At 34.3% G+C, this 23970-nt stretch overlaps 1 protein-coding gene across 2 annotated transcripts in view; it reads right to left on the reverse strand.

The window, feature by feature from the left end:
* The window catches only part of LOC136028713 (alpha-actinin, sarcomeric), a 134550-nt gene that overhangs the window by 35499 nt on the left and 75081 nt on the right, over positions 1-23970 (reverse strand). Inside the window, exons 5-9 of one of the 2 annotated variants that reach the window (XM_065706579.1) lie at positions 23745-23905; positions 14064-14149; positions 9036-9128; positions 5073-5380; positions 1230-1451 (exon numbers count right to left, since the gene is read on the reverse strand). In XM_065706579.1, the coding sequence (XP_065562651.1) occupies positions 1230-1451; positions 5073-5380; positions 9036-9128; positions 14064-14149; positions 23745-23905 (870 nt within the window). Of the gene's footprint in view, positions 1-1229; positions 1452-5072; positions 5381-9035; positions 9129-14063; positions 14150-17566; positions 17653-23744; positions 23906-23970 lie in introns of both variants that reach the window. The other variant, XM_065706578.1, reaches the window with a different exon arrangement.

Consider the following 23970-nt stretch of genomic DNA (forward strand, 5'->3'; position numbering starts at 1 on the left):
GGAAATTAAATAGGACTATTAAATCGATTATTCAAAAAAAGTAAATTGTTCATTAACACCGTAAAAATCTAGTCTTTGCCCACATATTTGACCCAGAATGTTCAATTTTGGACAAATTCTTTTAGAATTGAGGGCTATAAGCTACAGGGCCATAAAATAGAGGATCAAATTTCCATCATAAAACTATTTACTACACAAAATTGCATCGCTTGTTTAAAACCTAAATAAATCGTAGTTTTGTTGGTTTTGTTTTTTGACTCAAAATATTTGAACTTGGGCAAATATGCTCCACTTCGAGAGCAACAAGCGACAGGATCATGAACTGAAGGATCAAGTTCCCATCATAAAACTATTAACTAAACAAAATTGCATCGCTTGTTCAAAACCTGAATAAATCGTAGTTTTGTTGGTTTTGTTTTTTGACCCAAAATATTTGAACTTGGGCAAATATACTTCGAGGGCAACAAGCCACATGACCATAAAACAAGGGAGTTACTTCCATCCAGCAACTTTGGATGCAGCCAAACACTGGACGGGAATAAAATGTTGGTCTTACAATTCCCCCGGTCTTACGACTAGTGATATGACTGTTATAAATAATAGGGGACTACGATGAATAAAAAATACTATAAATAAAAACAATTTCAAAAACAAACAATTTAACACAGTTTATTCCAATTTAGACAAATATATTTAGAGTTGAGGGGAATGAGCCATGGGACCACGGAGCAAAGGACTGATTTATGACTACAAAAATTATTATTAAGCAAAAGTAGATTGTTGATTTGCATTTTAAACAAATCGTTTTTTTTTATCCAACATATTCAAATGTTGGTAAATATATTCAAAATTGAGGACAACAAGCTATAGGACCATCATGGTTGCACTGTTCGCCATAACCTAGTAAAGAGCAAATTCCAGCTCATAGCACCGAAAATTAAAACACATTTTGAAGAAAACTGTTAAGGGAAAAAGAATCGTGAAAGGAAGGACGGACTTAAGATTTTAGCATTAATTATTAAACAAACAGGGGGGAGAGGAGCTTATCCCATCCCTGGATACAGCCTTAGCAAAAAGCTACATAACAATGAAATAAAGGACCTACTTATTTATAACATCCTTGGCTGCACCCAAAAACTGAATACAAAAAAACTACTCAGAATATTTCGTTTTGAAAAAAAGTTTAAAATTGAGGGCAACAAACAACAGGGCTGAGGGAAAGGACTTACTTAAGCTCTTGAGCAATAGCTGCAATCTGTTCAACTCTGTCTTGATGTGCAGCCAAGTCTGACTCGAAGGCTTCATGCTTTTTCTTCAATGCTTTGACTTCTGCAAGTCGACAATTTCTGAAATCCTGTGAAGCTAGCATATCTTCTTTCCCTGTAGTCCATGCCTCGTGAAGATCAGACTTGTGTTTCAGCTTCTGCACCAAGTGTTCAATACGCTCAAGTCTAAAAGCAAAGTAGATAATAAGAGTCCTTGCAAATTAAACCCAGAAAACACATATTGGTACAGATTTACAAAATAACTCCTCCCGTATTTGAAAAGAGTTTATTTTGTGTTATGTTAGAAATTATATACTGAGCTTAACTGCTAAGCTTTTTTAAGGAGATGGATAGGTTACTTTTTGGTTTATACACTATTTATTTTTGATGTGCGTCTTTCAGCGCTATTTCTAGATCTTTTTTCTCTCTTTATCATTTTTGTACATTTTGTCGTCATGTTGGCTGGTAAATTAGCTTATATTCAATGACAGATGTTGAAAATTCACTTAGGTTTGTAACGCTCTCCCTTAGGGGGGGGGGGGGCACATATCTTGTGGTGACCAGGATATTACACGTCATGTGGAGTACTTGAAGACGCATGACATCATGAAGAAGAATTCACCTTTTGTAAACTGTAGCCGAGAAAAACAGCCCGGATCTCAACTCCCTCCGAAGAAGGGAGGTTGCCAGCTTCTACGAAAGGGGAAAGTTTTTGTAAATTAGGTTATTACGAAATGAAGTTGGCTAATGAATAAAAGAAAAAGACAAAAAAGGTCAGTAGGCTGAAAAAAGAAACAATAACTAGCTCAATAAACATAAGAAACATAGAGAAAAGATTTGGCTAGTTTCTACAAATGGGAAAAGTTTCTATGAAACAGGTTATTATAAACTAAGATTGGCTAATGCATAAAAAAAAAAAAATACAAAGAAAAACCTAGAAGAATGAAAAAGAAACAAAATTATCTCTATATGAAAAAGTTAAATTAGCACATTGATGATTGGTTTATGTAAAGGCTTTTTTCGCTTAAAGTGAAAGTTTCACTTTTTCGCTTTAAAGGACAGTAAAAATGAAATTAAAAATAAAAAGAAAGAAGCTTCTTTTTTCGCTTTAAAGGACAGTAAAAATGAAATTTGACTGTTGGAATCGGTTATGTGGACACTTGCACAGCCATGTATATCTGTAACCCTATGAACCATAAACCATATGGTTTTCACCGTAAACTACCAAAAAAGCGAAAAAAGCTTCTTTTTTCGCTTCAAAGGACAGTAAAAATGAAATTTGACTGTTGGAATTGGTTATGTGGACACTTGCAGAGCCATGTATATCTGTAACCCTTTGAACCATAAACCATATGGTTTTCACCGTAAACTACCAAAAAAGCGAAAAAAGCTTCTGTTTTCGCTTTACAGTAAAAATGAAATTTGACTGTTGGAATCGGTTATGTGGACACTTTCACAGCCATGTATATCTGTAACCCTATGAACCATAAACCATATGGTTTTCACCGTAAACTACCAAAAAAGCGAAAAAAGCTTCTTTTTTCGCTTTAAAGGACAGTAAAAATGAAATTTGACTGTTGGAATTGGTTATGTGGACACTTGCAGAGCCATGTATATCTGTAACCCTATGAACCATAAACCATATGGTTTTTACCGTAAACTACCAAAAAAGCGAAAAAAGCTTTTTTTTTCGCTTTAAAGGACAGTAAAAATGAAATTTGACTGTTGGAATTGGTTATGTAGACACTTGCACAGCCATGTATATCTGTAACCATATGAACCATAAACCATATGGTTTTCACCGTAAAATACCACCCACTTGACGATTTCATCAAACTTAGCGGATTACTGAAAAGAACTGACTAATGTCTTCCTATGAATACCAGATGTTTTAGTTACGTAAATACGTTTTTTTCGTCTAACGTGCCATGGACAGTAAACAAGAAATCTTACTGTTGGGATTGTTTAAGTGGAATTTTACACAACCATATATGTTTGTAACCACATACACCATTGAGTTTACACAATAAACCGTAAAGTACCAAGGACACTGAAAATGAAATTTGACAGTTGGAATTGGTCAAGAGGAAACTTGCACAGCCAAGTATGTCTTAAAAAATTACAAAATTTTCGGGATTCAATTTCTAATGAGTAGACTCCATTATGGACGTGCGCAAGTATATGGTGCCAAATTTAAAACGAAAAAAAAAGCTAAAAACACCTGATAACAAACAGTTTAAAAAGTTTTAGCATTTCTTTGAAGGGGTGCTTGTCTTTGGGAGTTAACTGATCGTTGATGTATGAATTCTTACGGGCGAAAAGTGTTGCTAAACTTAACTAATTAATTTGGCTTATTTGTTTTCAAGGTTCAACGTGGCAACACTGAAAAAATGTGATCCTGTCCCAATATGACCTTGTAACTGTGTTTCGTATAATTGAAGGAGTGGATGATGTTGATCCAAATTTATTTTTTAAATTTAGCCATTATCACTCTACTCGTCAGCATGATTATAAATTATATTTCCCAAAACCACTGACAAAAATTGGTCAATTATCTTTCGTTAGTAGAGTTGCCGGACCATGGAATGGTTTGCCTTTGGAGGTTGTCGAGGCAGAGAGTGTTCGAATTTTTGAGAGTGCATTAGTAAATACGTCTTTTTATTTAGACGCATTTGTCGTGTAGGTTCGGGTTATTTAGAAGTTATTGCTATTTAGTTTGTTGTTGCCAATTTACTTTAGATTAGTATTATGATTTTGTGTTTTTGCGACAAGCATTGATGCTTACCACTATTCGTAATAATAAATAAATATCTTCACAATTTCGAAAAAAAGGACAAAATTTTGAAAATATAGTTTTCAAGTATGAATAGACCTAAGGTAGGTGCAAGGAGCAAAAAATGTTTTTAACTGATTCCCTTGGTACTGTAATAAAAAGCTTGTTGTGCTATCTTTTACGGGCCATGCATCTGTTTGAGACTTTTATTAGCCTTTAAAAATCTGTTGTACCAGATTTAGACTAATGGCCTCTCATATACTGCTAATTTTGTAAGTGCCATCTTTTGCAGGCCGTAAATCTTTTATGCTTTGTCACAGTCTTTGAAAATCTGTTGTAGCTGATTTAGACTATTAGTGGTTTTTATATACATTATATACTTTATAACCTGGTTATAAGCTATATTTTGCGGATCTTACACCAGTTTGAGACTTGTTGCAGCATTTGAAAATTTGCTATAGCACTCATGGCCTTCGTTAAGCTGCTATTTTTTATATATTACATATCATGTATGGCAGTTATTTCAAAAGAAGGAGATTTTAGGAGGTGGGACAAATACAAAAATGAATAGAGACTGAACAAATATATATCACTCGTCACTCAAATTATATCTGACTTCATATTAAAATATTTTCAAAAATTTTGAAAATTTTCAAAATTTTGAAAATACTGAGCACATACTAGTAGAAATAAAATGATTTTTTTCTTGGGGGGAGGGAGGGGCAAGAAATTAATGCTTTTCTAACTACGTTCAAAAAAGCCAAATAATTATGATGATTTAGGAAGTTATTGCCATTATTGCAATAAGCTCTGTCGAACGCAAGGTAAGTTTTAGAAAAAATACGACAGATGGTAGATCGAAGTGAGTAGACGTAATTAACACCGTGTTCTCACTTACACTACTCCAACAAAAGATAACGCATACAAACACGGGAGTTTATAACCAGAGTAAAAAAGGAAACTAAAAAACGTACATGAAATGGCTACTGAACATTTGATACCAATTACGAAAAAAAAAATCGTAAAACAAGTACCTCATCATTTCAGCCAAGAGCCACTCTTCAAAGCATTTTTCCCCATTTTCCAGACCTTTCCAAGCGTTAGAAATATCAGATATCATTTTGCCTTCCGTGGGCATATAGGCAGGGCGATTGGAAAGTCGTAGTTTAGTTTGTAGGGTATTGAAATTGGTTTCTAACTTGGCTTTCTGTTCTACACGGGGTGGTTTATGTTTCCTTCTGTATTGACGGTACTCATCCAATTTCTTCTGGATTCCAGCTAGAGAATTGTCTGTCTGCCTTGATTCTAACCAAGGAAGGGTACGTCTGATCCATTCCAAAAGCTAAAATAGTAATTTTCATGAATCAGCTACAATCGAGTTTGAGATCCCCATCCTAATTATTACTAGACTACTGTAAACTAAACAAACCTAAAATTATTATTATTATTAAAACCTTAAAACAATTAAAACTACATAAGTTGCCAGAGTCAGAACTATTACTAGCGGAAATAATCACTTCTTTGTAGTAGCGATTACTATATTTGAAAAGAGTATTCCTTTTGATTGCGAATCGTTCTTGAGGGCCAACTTAGTTCACTCTTGTTTATCTCTCTCTTTTCTTTTTATAGTTTGTTTCTTTTCTCTGCTTCTAGTTTCTTTTTCTTTTTTTCTTTTTCCTGTTTCTTTTCTTTTATCTCTTTCTTTTTAGTTCATACCATTTGTACTTTTGTTTAATTTCCCTCTTCCTTGATCATCCAAGACGAGGATTTCCGCCCAGAGGTGTCACTGCCCTTGGAATAGAAAAACCAAATGGGGGGAGAGGACATGTGAATCAGAATTCAGCAACAATCACGCACCCGACGATATTCATTAGGGTAAAAAATTGCTTCTTGGCGAATAATTTCTTTAAAATGAAGCAAATTCGATTAGTAAGCCAAAGATAAAAAATAGTGAAAACATTTCATTCTCCTCAGTATTACGGCCCTTAATATAATAGCAAAATTTTCCCCTCCAGCGCTTTAACGAATTAAACAACTTCTTCATTTGACAGTACTTGACAATTTTAGCAACTATTCCATAATGAACACAACACCGTTCACAGTGGCGTCAATCTACAGATATTTAGAGGGGGTGAGCAAAGATATATTTTCCCAAATCTAATGGGTGGGCAATTTCTTTTCAATGAAAAAAAAGGCCATTTTCAATGAAAATAACCAAAAATTGAATTCTTTCACATCTAGATGCTTGGGGAAAATGCCCTTTCCTAACCTCCCAAATTTGCGACCCTGGTTGCCCGATGTCACAAGAATTGATACTGAACGGTATTGTATTTGGGGATCAATAGTTCAGTTCAGTTCACTTTTCAGTTCAGTTCACTTTATTCATAAATCGAATACATTTAACTAATCTGTCCAAAGAAAGGTACAAAAAAGCACTTGCGACTGGGCGGGTACATAAAACTCATTTTCTAACTATAATTCACTAAAAACAAACAAAAAAACAAAACAAAAACAAACAAACAAAACAAAAAACAATAACTAATAACAACCAATCTCTCCTCCACTCATCAATAATAATAAACAACATCATAATAATAAAAAGAAAAGAGAGAAAAAAAGAAAAATAAATAAAAGAACTACGAACCTTGGCCTAGCAAATACTTTTTCAATTTATTTTTAAACAACCCCTGGTGCTCAGCCGCCCGAATGCTCTCGGGAACAGAGTTCCAGACATTACGCCCCGAAAATCTGGTAGGGAAGCCGGTCCTGGTTTCACTTCTATGCGGGACGACGAAATCATTAGCGTGGCGCGTTTCATAATGATGCAATATTCTTGAAAAGTACCTATACTTTCTATGGCCTACAAAAATGTTACTGTAAAATAAAGCATGAAATGGCTCAGAGCTACGAAATAAATAAATAAAAGAAATAAAATAAATAATAAAATATAATATATAAAAAAAAAGAAATAAAATAAATAAATAAAAGAGCTACGAAAATGAGGAACTCCGATTCGACTTCAACTTGTTTCTATCATTGTCCAACATGCGAATGAATCATTTACCGATACCTCTGCATTTACGAAATTGTAGGCTAGCCATTATACGAAAGGATCTTAATCGGTTCTGAAACACGGGTTGTACCTAAGATGCGATGTATAGCGTTGGACAGGCGTATGGTTACTGAGTTACTTTTTTTTGGAAAAGGCAGTATTTTCTTTTTAAATTTTAATAATATGGCTTTTATAGTTTTTATAACCAAAGAAGTGCATTCGTTTGGTGGACCCATCAAGTAGCATTTTAAGTGAAATCGGACGAGCTTAAACAAGATAAAAACAAAAAAATAATCATCAATCTAAATAAAATTTCCCAGTTCGAAAGATGCCGTAAAATACACCCAAATTGAATTTATACGGCGATTTTAGTATGAAAACCGCCATATTTGTTTGACTCGCTACGCCATCCAAGGCTCAAAAACTGTTAACCAACGATCACCCATCCTACCTGTTTTAAGGCTTCATCTCTGAGTACATTCCAAAAATTCAAAAAAATTATTTTACATTCCTAATTGGGGCATCCTTCCTTCTTTCTGCTCCCTAAACATTACCACGTGGACACTATAATAAGTGATAATTATTTTGGTAAAGCAAACAGTAAATATCTGTGTGCAGCATAATTGAAAAATGAGAGAAGATTCATATAATTTATGAGATTTTTGTCATAAACTAAAAAAAAAAGTCCTGTGTTAAGAAAAATTTCAATTTAATTGTAATAAAAAATCATAAGAATCAAATACAATTTATGAGGGATCTTAGCAAAATCTGAGGCATCCTTTCTTCCTGTTGCCCCCCTAAAAAGGGAGATTTTAATAATGTATTAAATATAAATCTGTTGATGACATATGAAAAAAAAAAATACGACATTCATTTAGACCATAAGAAATTCAGAATAAATATCAAAAGGAATTCGAAATTAAAAAAGATTAAACATAATTTTAATAAATATACAATACTTACATAAAAAGCATGTAGAGCAAAGTTCATAAGAATTTATATAAAACACAATGTAAATTAAGAAAAAATTATCTTAATTTTAATAAAAGAAATCTATAAAAATCAAATAAAATCTGCACAGGTTTTGAGTCATATTCCAATCTCACACCACCCCAATCTGGTCATCCTTCCTTCCTCGCGACCCCCTTAACAATACCAAGCGGGCATTATGAATCCTTTTTTTCAACATATACACCAAAATATAGGTGAAACATAATTTATAAGAAATCCACTAACTTACAAGAAAAATAATGTATTAAATAGACTCTTATTGTACAGAAAAATTATATATGCGTAGATATAAACGTACAAAAGTGTATGTACATATGCATAATTATGTATAGGCCTATATGTACATAAAAATGTACAAGAATATGAAGTCATTCCCAGTAATCCGGGCATCCTTCCCTGCCTCTTGACCCCAAATGCTCTTTACACCCCCCTCGCCCACACACACATACTAGGTTCGAAATAATTAACGAAAATATAGGGATGTGGGGGCAAAATCCACTTTTCAAGATCTTAGGGGGTTTTGTTGTTTTTTCAATGAAAATAAAAAAACGAGCATTAATCAATGCAAACACCAAAAAAGGCGTTTTTCAAAATCTGGGGGGGGGGGGGTAATATAAAATATAAAAAGGGGCTTTAACCCCCACCCTCGGGAAATTTTGTCACACTTGGAAAACTCAATAAAATGCATATTAACAAATTTCTAATGCGTCTATCAAAGTTTTTTTTTGTACCCCTCCACCTAAAAAAACCTGAATACGCCCTTGGTCCTAGTTATACCTCTATGGGAGAGAAAGAGGGCCAATAAAGTATTTTCACGGGCACAATTAATTTCTTTACAATTACTCTATTATTAGTAATAAAGTAATATTTAGGACATATATAAATACTAATATGATAAGCTTAACAATAAAACATTAAAATAATCGGTACTTACATCACTAGCAAGCTTTTCATATTCTTCCATAAGTCTTTCATTTTCTTGATTTACTTTTAAGACCTTGCAAATACGATTAGCAGCAGTTTCGGCCTAGAAAAGATTCAGAAAGTTATCGGTTTTTTTGTAATTTCGGAATATGTACTTCATAATTCACTTACATATCAGCAGAATTACTCTTAGAATGAAAAAAAGCAATACTCATTCGAAACATAAGTGAAAATAAGAAAGAAAATATAAGAAATATAAATACTAATAAGAAATATACGGTGAAAATTCACTAATAAAGAGAAAAGGATCTGCCACAACAAACCACAGAAGCAAAGAAAAATCAGTAGCAATTTTATAAACAAACCAAAAAAATAATAATAATAATGATACAAAATTGGAAAGCAAAGCAGCGACGCGTCAAGCATTAAAGCATCGATCTAATTCTCAGATTTATTATCTAAACGTACAAGAAAAAGCGATAACAAATGTACATAGATCGGTAAAATTTTATTTTTGAAAGATTTGCTCTCGAGAGACAAAAAAAAAGAAAGACTAAAACTGGCAATTTTTTTGCCCATAATGTCATAGATTGGCTTCACACTGACTTTTGACAATTTTTCCAGGGAACGGGAAGTAGGACGTCAAGAAAGAAGATTTTTGCAGTGCCAAATTCAGTTTCAAAAAGTTCTTCCTTTTGGTCTTTTTCATGGACATTTTTTTGGTATTTCCATTGAAAAATTGCAAAACAGTAGAACTACCTCTCCCCTCCTATAGACTTTCAAAATACACTTCACTAATTGTGAATTGACAAGTCTACGAAGGAAAACAGAGCACTGTGGACCACTTTAGTACCTACTTCACGATTGGTGAAGCGGTTCAAAAGAAAGACCAGCCACTGAGTCAAGGAACAAGTGATGAAGCTTTCATTGATGATAGAACCTGATGATAGCCTGGGACTAATAGTGGAGACCGAAGAGACGAATATACAGGAGTTAAAAGAAATTGTAAATAGTATTAAGCTAAAATATTCAGGTAGTGACAGTATAAACCTTAAGACCTTCAAGCTTATTATGGTTTACCTCCTACCATGCCTTGTTTACTTGATTAATTTATCACCGAAATAGGGAGAATTCCTGTAAAAACTTAAAGACGCGCGAATGATTCCTCTACACAAAAGAGGCTCAAAGACTGATTTGGCTAACTGGAGACCGATTTCTCTTCTGTCGATTTTCTCAAAGTTGTACGAAAAAGTTATGCATAAAAGGCTTTATGCACATTTAACAAACATATTTTTTTAAGTGATAGTCAGTTCGGATTCAGGAAAGGCAACTCAACTGTTAATGCTATGCAGCATTCTCTTGATTTTCTAAATGCATCGATGGGAAACGGCGAAACGATTTGATCGGTTTTTGTAGATTTTAAAGAAGTGTTTGACACGGTTGATTTTGAAATTTTAATTGATAGGCCAAGGTCAATGGGAGTCACAGGTAGTAATTTAAAGTGGGTTGAATCTAGTTTAATAGGGAGGTTGATACGTGCATGTTTTGATGACGTTATATCTAATACATTTTTTGATAAATTGTGGTGTTCCGCAAGGTTCTGTTTTGGATCCTTTGTTATATCTTGTATATGTAGATACTATGCGGTTTTATGTTCCAGGTGCTGTTAATACTTCTTTCGCTGATGAAACGGTATTGCCAACTGCTTCAGGAAATGATGATGATCTTGTGGAGAAAATTAATCAAGTTAAAAGTCGTCTTTTAATTTTTACAAGGATTAGCCGTTTATCAGTGAATGTTTAAAAAAATCATTTTATGCTGTTTAGTCGGAAAGGAAGTCCAGTTGATTTAAGTGGAAAAATAATTCTTTGTATAGACCATTGAAACAAGAGCTGTGATGGGATTCCTTGCTTTCCAGCTTGATCAAAATCTGAGTTGGAAAGCACATAGTGATCAGGTGGCAGCTAAGGTATCTAGAGGGCTTGGTCTGATTCGGCGTTTGAGAAGTCAGTTAACCCGTTCTGCCCTTTTAACTCTTAATCATTCTATTGTCATGCCTTATATTTCTTATGGTTGTGTGATATGGACTAGTGGATTTTATATTAATTTTAGATGTGTTCAGGTTTTACATAATAAAGTTATTACACTACTAGGAGATTATGTCCTTGGCAAAAATGATACAGTCAATTGTTATAGGAAACATATTCTTAATTTTAGCCCACTTCATGTTTATCATTTGCAATTTTTGTATTTCAGGGTGTTTGTGGTTTGTCCCCTGAAATTTTCGTCAAATGTTTACAAGGACTTCTTCGTGCCATAGTTATGAGACTAGAAATCTGGATGATTTGGTATACGAGTGTCGCAGCTCTCAGAGGGCAAGGTTTAGTCCCAGGTTTGCTGAACCAGTAGTATGGAATTCTTTACCAATGAGAATAAGGTCATCGGAAAATATTAGCCAGTCCAAGAGTAGACTGAAGAACCACCTTCTGGGAAGAGATTAAGTAAATACTTTAAATGGGATGGCTTATCGTCTTGTTTTTTAAGTAGGATTTTTTTTCTTCTCTCTCTCTTCTTTATTTTCTTTTTATTTTCTTTTACCACTTTTTTGTCTCATTTTATTTGTTTTAGTTTTTTTAATGTTGTTGGTATTTTTGTTCATTGCATGTTTATCAGCCCCTACTAACAAGTCTTTGACTCTCTAAAATGGCTGATATGATTCTTTTGTATATTGACGAAATGTATATGCTTTTACATACATTACTATTTGTCAGACGACACTTGACATAACAGACACCAGGCTTAAATGATGGCAACAATTGCAAACAAACTATACTGAACTGTAATAATCTTAATTACTCGTAAATTATGTTTGTCCTGTGTCAGAAAAAATTATACATTATCTAATAAACCAAACTGTCCTTTTGTATGATTCCTAAAAAAACCTGACATTTTCTTGCTTTTTACTTGAGCAGTTCTAATCACAGCTTGGGTAATCTTCTAGCCAACTTGACTACCCCACTTGACTTGAATACCTCAGTTTCAAGATGATCTGAAAATTCAGACCTGCCAGAGGTCTTATGATCAAGGATTCCATTTGTTTGGTAACTATATGAATTAAGATACAACCTTTTCCACTACTTTCTAAACTTTCAAATCACCTACGTTCTTAAATGATTCTTACTTTCTACTTTCAAAACTTTCTTTCTTAATCTTCTATTTTGTTAAATCTTCTAAATTGTCCTTGTTATAGGCTAGAACAATCTATAAACCCTTGTCCAGGTGATAGACTAGAACAATCTACAAACCCTTCTCGTCATGAATTGAAATATTCCAAAATTAACCTTCACTATCTAAAGATACCGACCTACCATATACCTTAAAATAATGGATGTCCTTAGCACCATTTCTTGTTCTATGAAAACCCTTGCCATTAATAGCTGGTCAAAACTAAGCAACATCCTAGTAGTCTATCATGACTAAAATGGGTTCATATTCAAACACGACATTGTCTCACCTTGCTCCCTCGTAGCAATATAATTAATAGAGCTGAAATTGCATATGCATCTTGTCAAGATGAGTAGCAGAGTTGGGCTTACCATCGTTGTATTAAATAAATTACTGATGTTCACTGAGAAGTGTAAAAGATAAAAAGCATAAATAGCTCAATATAGCAGTAAAATACAAATATCATCAATATCAATATCATGATGCGAACATCAGTTAGCATCTTCTTTGAGTCAGGAAAAAGGAATTATTTTCAAGCTTTATGATCGAACTCGAAAATTTTGTTGTTAGCCCCTTCAGCAGTGTCTTCTCATTACCGATTTTCAGCACAAAAATTTCTCCTGTAGATCTTCAAGATCTTCTCCTGTAGCCAAAGTAGGCCAATGGCGCCTCCAACAATTAGTCTTCTTGATGTCCGTCTATGGTGCTTTATCCTTACTGCAACTTGGTTTTACAAACAGTGGAGCTGTAACGTAGATGTATCCTCTGAAGATAAATCGTTTGGATTAGACTCACGGCAGATAAATTTCTGAATAACTCTCGTAATCATACAAGACTGATATTGTAGACAGTTAAATATAACAGAAGAACATTAAAAAAGATCTCATTTTTACACAAGAAAAGGAGAAGGTGTTATCTTTTAAATATCTAGTACGTTGGTTCTTATTTAAATCGCCTTCGCTTTTATATTCTTTTGGAAGTTCGTCTAATTCCAAGACAAATTCAAACCAAGTCGAGAAGACAGATGATTGTATACACGACTCGGTCTATAACACTGTAGGTCTTTCAACGGATAAAAGTAAGGGTTGAGTTTTGACGCTGTAAGTGCATTTTAATTTTCCAGCTTTCTACTAGGGATACTCACTATTCTAGCTCAAAGACACGTTTAATTATGTAATGTTAATGATAAATTCTTCTGTTTTTTGGGTGGCATTTCTCGAATTCGATTTCAAAACCTTAAGCCAAAATAGCCTATTCCATAGTGGGAGCTTTTCCTACCGTTATTACAACTACTAATAACAAAAACTAAGTGCAGCACCAAGCCACCTGAGGCCAACACAGCTGCGCACGCTCCCCTTACATCCTAATCTATTCAAAGCTTCCCTCTTTACAACCTGCCAAGGAGTTCCAACTTTCTTACGACTTCTTCTTACCCCATTCAGAGGCGACCTGCTTTTCGTTTAGCCCTCGATGGATCTCCGCAAAGGATGATCTCCAGCTATCGTTCATCCTTCATCCGCAAAAAGCTTTATAGCCATCCCAACCTTTTTTTTAATAGTTCTGAAAATGAGATAGAACCACATTTTTTGTACGGCTTATTGTTTGAAATACGATCAATCAAAACAATTATGGTGAGCAAGATCTACAAAACTAATTTGAAGTAAACATCAGCTCCAAGAAGCGTTTTCCCTTATACTTAACTGGAATCAGCTAAAAACAATCATCACTACATAAAAAAGGTCAATATAAGTGAAATAATGATTCTAAATACGTGCACCCAAATCCACCACGGTTAGCTAACACCAGGATTTACCTTCTGGGCACCAGCAAATGTGTGGTAGTAACAGGAAACATACGTCATTGTGGCTCTCTCATCAGGCATGGGACTGTTATCATAATCTGAATTTCAGGCAGGCAGCACGAAATGGTAAGAAAGCAGAGTTAGTTGATTGATTAATATAAGCAAAATTCCAAACCACAAATTTCCATACTCAACAGGCATATTAAACCTACTATTAAATGTAAGGAACAATCCAAATAAAAAAAAGCTCAAAGGTCATTTGAATCTTCGATGACAGCAAACAATATATATACTAATGTTAAGTATAGAAGCATAGCTTCCATTACAAGCATAGCTTCTTGGGCCTATTAATTGATTTACTTTTGTAATAGTTTTCTTTAGTATTAATAAATTGATTGATTGATTGATTGATTGAGAAGAATTAAGGTTAAGAAAGTTATTCTTGCTTTTGAGCTGGTACTAGCCATTTACTTATTGCCGACACCCCTCTTACATACTGTCTATACCAGTTCAATAAAGTCGTATCTTTGAATCGGTTATCCCCGTAACTAATATTTCTTCAAATGAATACTGTCACGTGACTTAAAGATTATTAAAATCGACTCTTTATAATAAATATAAAACAGCGAGAAAAAAAACAACCAGAAAATATTGTTTTTGAATAATTGGTAGTAATTCAGCTACGCGATTCTTTCCTCAATTCAGGAAAGAGATTCAGGTTCAGAAGAATTTGGTAGTTAAAAGAATATCAATAAAAAAAAAAAAATAATTGCCCTAACACCAGTTGTTAAATTAATCGACCATAAAAATGAAAACAGCAAAACGGTTATTTCGAAGTTAAAGCATGCTCATGCGGTCAAAAGAGACCAAACAACAACAAAAAGATCTGAACATATTACAAAATCAGGGAAATATAAATTTCTGACATATAGCCTACTAGGGATTAGCAACACATGTTTATCAGAGATACTCCAGCCTGAGATATCTTAAGAAATACATCAGCTTGTCATCTCCACACTTACGTTGCAAAGATTCAAATTTGTATTTAAGAGCCAAGTGATTGGCTCCACACCTGACTATAAGACCAAACAAAGTGGCAGACCCTTCGCACCAAGCAAGACACACTTTCACCATGTGAGGAGCACGCCTCCTGATTTACACAACTTCGAAAATTAGGATGAACATAGCTAAGTAATTGGTTATGATACTAAAACAGAAGACCAAAGGCAATGACAGAACCGAGGGGTAGCCCACTCTCCACCATCTGGTATACATCTTGGAGCGCCACTTCTTGAGTCTGGCAGGGAGTACCCGCCACGCCAAGCTCTTTTGATTCCACCGCACAGGGTGCACATCATCTGACGGACATAATTTTGAAAGGGGGCGGCCTCTCGGACAAAATATGAACCAGCAAATCCTTGGCACCGATTGGGGATGAATAGTCCATGCCCAATTCAAGTACAAATATGTAAGTACAACAGAAACTTAACTTCTCATTATTTACGTGTTCAAACCATTTTCAACATGAGCCCGACGAATGTACATGATATCAACAAGATTCCAAAACTATGAATCAAACAGCAATTAAATCGAAATCATATAAACGTCTTATTTTGATAATACACGCTAAATCTAGGGGTGCGCCTGAGTTAACCACGACCTTACCTTTAGCCTATTCAGTGAAACATGATTTTATTAACACATTCTATAACTTTTCACTGAAAATGGTTACGTTAGTAACCATAAATAGGCGGCAAATCTTAAAGCGTTCATCCGTTTTGAGCCATTATACTCGGCTTGACCATTCCCTTTCACAGTTACGGTAAACATTACTAGATGGATCAGTCAGAGGAAAAACAAATCCATTGCTACGTTGATTTGATACTTCCTTATAGAACCACTCAGGTTTAGAGGGCTGCCTGCTCAGATTTTAGAAATTTTATTTGCTAGTACTCCTTTATTGTACATAGAAGCTACGAAACTGCTCAGACTAAGATTCGACGGAGAGGTAAGGCGTTTTTGAAGGCCTCAGTGAAGCCTAACTTGTCTAATGGTGTTTCAGAAAGAAATATATGCCTAGTAATTTCTGGTACCAAACTATTATCACGAAAAAACTTAATCTTCAGCAACATGAGAGAACATAAACAATAGACAAAGTTGACAGTAAGTCAATACCCCATTAGCTTTATCTGCTCAGCTACAAAACTTAAAAACAACTGCAATGCATCCAAGGCCGTATCCAGGATTTTTGTTCGGGGGGGGGGGATAAAAAACTTAAAAAATGCGTTAAAATATGTTTCTATACATCTTTATTACATTTTACGAGTCGAGTAAACATTTTGGATGAAAGGGAGGGAGAGGTCAACCCCGAAACCCTTCCCGCAATATGGCCTGAATTTATATCTTTTTTTTAGCAAGATTCCTCCAAATCAGCGAGATGGGTTTATCAATAACCTTTCTGCCCTTATAGCGTAACTCGAGGGAATATTTCGGTGAGGAAGCCGAGGAACTTTTTTTTAATTAAGAATACAATTTCTCAATTGGATAAGTCCTTGATATTCCTCCAAAAGACCCTAGCTGAAAAATTATAAACATTGGCAAAAATGTAGTTTTTCCAGATTTTGCACCCCTCCCCCCATAAATTCAATAATATCTTAAATCCAATAAATCTACAATGCGTGAAATTAGATGGCCTAAAATAGGTTAAATAAAATAAGAGGTATACTTGGAAGGAAATTAAGTCTTCTTCACCCAATACCCCCCCCTTGACCCAAAGCAGCGTCTTCACTTGTCATTATCCGGGAAGATTTACTGAGTAACGCCAAAATGAACTGTCATTTATAATGGAGAGACAAAGCAGATTTCCTCCAGTAAGACGTTTTGGCTGACGGTACAGACAAATTACCATAAAACAAAATCAGCATCAAAAGGTGATTAACTCAAAATTATTATAAAAAGAAATTATAATAAATTAGAGAAAAACAAATTACCATAAAAAATAAAAGAAATGGCTCTAACAAATGGCGCAAGAGCAAAGAATAAAATTAATTGGAAATAATTCTAGCTTGGCGCTGCTCTTACCCAAAATTATTTCTTTAAATTAATAACATTAATTAGTTTAAACAAGAACTAAATTGATAGTTTCTTTAATAATTATTTATTTTTTTATCAAATTTACCATTGAAACAAGTTTCTAAAATATGGCTCAGAGGAGGTGATTCAGTTTCATCAAATGACATTTTCATTTTCAAAAAGAGAGCTTTGTATTTCTGCACGTTTGTGCCCTGACATATGTTGCATGGCGTTATGATATTCATGGCAAATATTCCTCAAATTTCTATTCCTCTAATATTTGTATATACTCAATAATCCACTTTGACTTTACTCAGCCTTTTTCGCAAGAGAAAAGAGAATAGAATCAAGATTTAGCTTTAGGTAGCTTAGCTGACAACACTGGCAGAGATAACATGAGCGTGCAAAATATAGTCAGGCTAACGCATGCGCTATACTGTTACCTGTTGCGCTCCTTGGAAAGCGTGGTAGTAACAAGAAACATACGTCATAATTGCTCGTTCGTCTGGTTTCGGTGTGTTTATCAGGTCTAAGAAAATTCAAATTAGTCAAGTAAGTGCAACCTCCTTGATACAGGTTTGATTAATTTTTGGGGTAGCACCCAGTTCCACTTTTATAATTTTTTTTTTTTTTTTTGGTCCGAAGAACAAGCGAAAAAATCCTCTGAACGTTTTATATTACTTATTGTTAAAAATTATCAATGCTTCATTGTTCGGAACATCAGTTCTATGGAAATCTATTTTGTCTCCTAGTAGTCTCAGTTGTCTTTAGAGTAGAAAAAAAGAACACATGTGGCACCATCTTTAATTCAAACTACTTTTTATACTACGATATTAAAGAACAAGTTCTATTCGTAAAAAAATGCAGTATTTTACTTCGCCTTTTTTTTTGGGGGGGGGGGGGGGGCTGGTCACATAGTACACATTTTTCAAAAGCTATATTTCCATTCAAATTTAATTACATTAAAACATAATTTTAATTAAGTAAAAGCTTAATTTTGCTACATTAGGCAGTCAAAAGATCGTCGACTAACTTACTGTTTGATTACGTCACAAAAAATGTCCCTAAAAAACTCTCAGTATATCTTCGCTCTCAAGAACTTACTATCTTTTATTCTTTACTATCTTTATTTGGATTAATTTCAGCTATTGGCGGTGAAAAAGAAAAGACGCGTCAATTCAACGCACAGTATTTTAGATGACCAAGTCAAGTTTAAGTTATACATATACAAAAATATGTCATGTTAAATAACAATTTGACAAAAGGTTACGGGGGTGTCATAACTATAAAGGCTGGCAACGACTTAAAAAAATTAGACCAAAGATATATAGGCATAGTCTAAGGACACCGCTCCCAGGGTGGCGGGGGGGGGCAATTTTCCACAGAGTATGTGTAGTTGCGTTACAGCATTTAAATGTGTCATTAGGCAGTAATATCTTTGCAAACGTGAAATTAGCTTAGTTTTAGATTGGTGGCAAGAGAAAGGATGGGGGTACACATGGACACAGGTCTTAAAGGCGGGCCTTTTGCTTCCGCAAGGTGTCATGGCCTCCTGGCGGCACCTATGACAGAATCTACTCTCGGTTTTACACAAATCATTTATTACACTTAAATGAAAGGTAAATAAACATATACAGCGCATAGTCTTGCTTCTGACTATTCTGAACTTTTTTTAAGGGCTAGATGGCTTTTTAGTCTCTATTTAAAGGAAAACTGTAAATAGTGAAAGCTGTTTCGACGCATAGAAAAGTTTGCACTCAACGATTTCATAGAAACGTTCGCCGAAACGTTTTCTGTGGTTCCACTAGTGGCTGATAAGAGTGAAGTAGAAAAAACAAAAAACAAATGAACACGCATCCGTGATCTTTCTTCTGGCAAAAAAATACAAAATTCTGCATTTTTTTCAGATAAGAGCTTGAAACCTTTATAGTAGGTTTCTCTAATACGCTGAATCTGATGGTGCGACTTTCATTAAGATTTTATGACTTTTAGGGGAGTTTACCTTTTATGAGTGTACTATTGCATTATGCATTATGTCCTACTCTTCTAATGCACACACACTGGAATCATTGGTGTTCAATTAATGGGGAGTCTCAATCGCAATTAGAACTTGGGATAATATGCTTATCTTGTTTATCTAGATGTTAATATTATCTTGCAAGCTAAAACTTTTAGTTTAAAATCATGTGAATTTTTTCCGACTCTGATATTATGTTCACTAAAAAACAAGTTTTTTTTACTAAGCATGAAAGAGTTGTCTTTCGATTTAATCCCCTTTCTATTGAATAAAGCACAATGGTTAGTGTGATTTACTATCTTTCTCGTCTATAACTTATTCGGTTCCCAAAGCACTTAGTTCCACCTGCTCGTCAAAGGCCAAGACCAGACATGGACATTGCGGGCCCCTAAGCTAATGAAAATTCAATGGCCCTTAGATGTGGCAGATTTGATCAAAATACCAAAGAAAGATTATCAAGCGCCTGAAATTGAGGTCACTTAAACGTATTAAAAAATTCACAATAATGCCTATTATCACAAATGATGAATATCAAATCAGGGGCTAAAGTCACAAACAATTTTTCAATTGACTTTTGGGTTGAATTACTTGAAATAGAATCTTTTTTAAGCTACGAGACCAGTTCCAGGAGTGCAACAATCAAAAATATTTTATTCTTGTTCCAAAATGTTATAACTTACAAAGTTGTAGCTAGGCTACAACCTACGCTAGCCTAATGGATAACCAGCCATTGATTGTGTCTCTTTTTTCTTGGATTCAGAGATGCTTTCAAAATGAATGTTTGCTACCAAGTCATTTTACTAGGCCCTGAGCAAACTAAATTAAGCTTTGCCAGAAATAAAAGACACGTAGACACAGTCACTTTTTTCGGCTTTCTTATCATTTTTATTTTTTATCACTTTTTATTTTTTAAAGTGACATTCTTATCACTTTTTTTTCCATTCCACAATACATGTTTTACAGTTGAGCCCATTCTTAATGTAAGTGCCCGGTTTCGCGTTTCCATACCAACTCGCTTGTTTTTAGTTGATACTTTGTTTTAATCCGAGTTTGCTGATGCTGAATATGTTACTTAGATGATGCGTGGGTACATTAAATAATTGTGGTACCCACGATGCGTGGGTACATTAAATAATTTTGTGGGTACCCAAAATAAATAACAGAGTAAAACACACACACATAAAAGAACAAAATAATGTCAAATCTCCATGTCAAATTCGTTGACTTTTGTTGATGATTTTTTTAGTTTTAATATTCTGATAGTAAATTTTTGGAAATGTCACCTTGAAGTATTTCATTTGTTTCTTTTTTCTATATGTTACGATTACACACCTGCAACTAAACTCACTTTTTTGCTCTTTGCCTAAGCTTGGCCATAACAAAATGTTAAAGTGTTCCAAAATAAACCAAATGCCTTCCAATATCTCAAGGTCAACTTTCCAACATAATTTTAAGGATTTGATAGAAAAGGACAACCAGCATTTTAACTAAGGTCAAAGCAAAAACAACAAACAGTTTTCTCTGAATTTAAGAACTCGGTTGTTTATTTTAAAAATAAATGCTTAAAAGCACGTTGACAAAACAGCGGTTACCCCAGTTGTTCGTTTTTTTGTTGTTTTTTTTTTGTGTATTGTTATTGTTGATTTTCACTTGTGTTTACTCCACTATTTATATTTTTATGTAAGTGGGTTATAAATAAATATATTAAGTCAAAATAAAATGCCAAAAGATATTTATATTAGAAAGTCGAAAAATAACAGTGTTGCCTAAAAATAGCGGTCAAAGGGTGCGTGAAACTGATTAGAAAGCACAATCTGGCGCTTTAACATTGGTCCTATATTTCCTTCTTATGCTATTTGGTGCCACATGCTTTTCACTTATTTATTTGATAATTTTTCACCCACGTTTCTTTCTTTTTACATTAGATGCCTGCTTGTACCCATAACTCATAGGAAGGCCTTTTTTTTATTAAAAATTAAATTTTTGTTTTTTTTTCTGATTGTATGCGATATATGCAGTTGTGTTTATTGTCCTTATTAAAACGGAAAAAAGGTAAATGGTATAACATTAGACTTTGCAGTCCCTACCGGCGGTGCTGATCTCCGTTTCTTGGCCCTTCAGCCAGGAAGTGCAATGGGGGGGGGGGGCTGGGGGCCAACCACCCTGTGCTTTCGCACACCCTTCCTGTTTACCTTCCCCAGGTTTCTCCAGGTACCCATTTAGAGCTTGGTCGACTCTGATTAAGCTTACAAAATTACGCCACTGACCCCTGTCCCAAACTGAACAATTGGATACACTGGGATTCGAACCCGCGTCCTCTCAGACAAACAACGTTGTCGGGGTTTTAAGACGCATTTTTGTATCGTTAAAATGTATGAGAGCCACATGGACAAAAATCCGGTACCTAAGTCATTTAGTGAAATAAAATGAATTTCCATTAGAAAACTTAAAATTTTCATTTCCATTAGAAAACCAAATATGTAAGAATCCGCCTTAAGGTAGCAGCCAAATAATTTGGGAAACTGATAGAGATATTAAAACTTAAAAAAAAAATTACACCATTTCAGGATAAACCAAGAGACTTTCAACATATCGAGATCACTTTTCCAATTTACTTCTACAAAATTCAAGAAAAAAGAAAGCCAAGTATCTTAACTAAGGTCAAAACAAGAATAACAAACGCCGTTTGCAGGGTTTGAGAACTTATTTGTTATTTAAAGAAGGCTTCCTTGATATCACAGGGAGAAAAAAGGGGCTATTGTTGGGTGTCATGGCGACACAAACTTGAGTATCAAATGGATTTCCTTTTCTTTTAAACATGAACTCATTTTTTCCTTTTATGTTTTTCTTTAAAATATTTTGATCGCATTAAAATTCTTGTCTTACCAATTGTGCTTTAAATTAAGTTAAATTGTGCTTTAAATTAAATTAAATTAATAAATTAATTTAAATAAATTAAAAAATAATTATCTGATTTTTCCGTCTGAAATTTCGTAACAGTGAGTCAGTGCAAGTTATTTTGGTAAAAACAAGTTCAAAATTCCAAAACGTGATAAGCCAGTGAATTGGACGATAAAAGCCCCATTTATTTCACCCTTCTCTTATTGGTCTCGGCCTCTTAGCCCCGCGATGGTGAGTAAATTTCTTAGTTGATTTTTACGTTTTTGGTTCAGTCTTTTTTATCTTTTTTTTATTCAAAAATAGACTACATCATTGAAAATATACACAATCCTTTTCTAATGCATATTTTAAATTCTTCTTCTTTTCTTTCTTTTATCCAGCGTTATTTGGTCCTCCTTTCCTCTTTCCCTCTTCTTTTTCGTTTTATTGATGTAGGGTCTAGTCTTAAACCTGTCGCTAGCTTATGAATTAAATGCGAGTTCTTTTTGATATTACGAAAAGTATTTTCCTTAACCCAAGTGAAGTCAGGAGATTTTCCAGCGATCAGTTCAGCCTGGCCGTGTGGTCCCCAGGCTCGGTAGCGGTGTTCCTAGAGACAGGGAATATCAGAGCAAAGGGTTTTTATTCACCAAGATATACCCGGGTAGTTATAGATTACAAGTACTAGCCTGTAACAGTAGATTAAAGACAAGCACTCTGGGTTATCGCACTAAGCGTGGGGTACCTTCTCAGGTAACCTAACACTTCGTACGGCAACATTGGTGGCAACGGCAGAGCGAGCCCTTTTTTGACAATGATACTGGTGTCCTAAGGCTTAGTATGATATTGGTGGTAGTCACTCGTGCCCGTATTCCCGGAGATTTAGGCTAAATTTACCCATGTCCATTGGAAAAATAAACAGCCAAAAATGATTAAATTAGAATGATTGAGATATAACAGTCTTGCCTTTAGATCAAACGGTTCGTGGTGATGTTCAAACCATGTTCAATAGAGCGCAATAATTTCCCTTACTCAACAAGTTGTTGGAACCAACTACAATTAGTCCTGTTTAACACAGGGTAAATAACTGAAATATTTTTAATGCAAGATGCTAAGAAATACTGAATTATTTTTTAAAAGCTTAATCAATATTACCGTAATGTTCAAAACTCACATAATATAGCACCATAATTGTGATTATCAATTAAGCTATTACTACTAATTGCAATTAGCTATATTGAACGCATGATAAATAACTGAAATATTTTTAATCCTAAATGGCATCAGTTTTTCTTTCTGAGACACAAATTACTCCTCCACAGTTGACTAGAGTTTAAAAAAAGGAAGATAAAGTATAGCTCCGGGAATTAGGCACTTCAAAAACTTCACGATAATAGAGTAGATGTTTTTGAGAGGAATTGTCTGCAGATTGTTTTAGACGCTCGTCTAAACGACTGAATAATAAAGAAATAGCCATTTTTAATCCTAAATTTTTTTAGACAAATTTTAGTTTCCAACATTTTAGGAATATCTAAAAATATATCTGTATTACTTTAAGTGCAGACCAACTTAGGCTGAAGGTAATAGCAAATAATTAATGATGTTGAACTAAAAACAAACTATGAGCACGTGGACTTTCAAAAAGACGACAAAGCTATATCTAAATCCTAAATATTTTTAATCCTTTTTTTTTAGACAAATTTTAGTTTCGGAGTGTAACTTACCTTCAGGATCCAACATTCTAGGGATATCTAAGTATTTTTCGGCAATATCAAATGCCAAATTTAGATTTTCAAGAGGATTATCTTTGGAGAGTTTGCTGTAGTCAAGTAGGTCTGGACGATGACGATGTATAAGAGCACAAAATGCAAGACCGTCTTTGAAGCTGAAAAACAAAATCAAAAGAGGTTTCACTAAAAGGCGTCTCCAAACTAACGTGTGCTTCTCAGC

This window comes from Artemia franciscana, chromosome 7 (assembly GCF_032884065.1).
Source record: "Artemia franciscana chromosome 7, ASM3288406v1, whole genome shotgun sequence".
NCBI classification, from domain to species: domain Eukaryota; kingdom Metazoa; phylum Arthropoda; class Branchiopoda; order Anostraca; family Artemiidae; genus Artemia; species Artemia franciscana.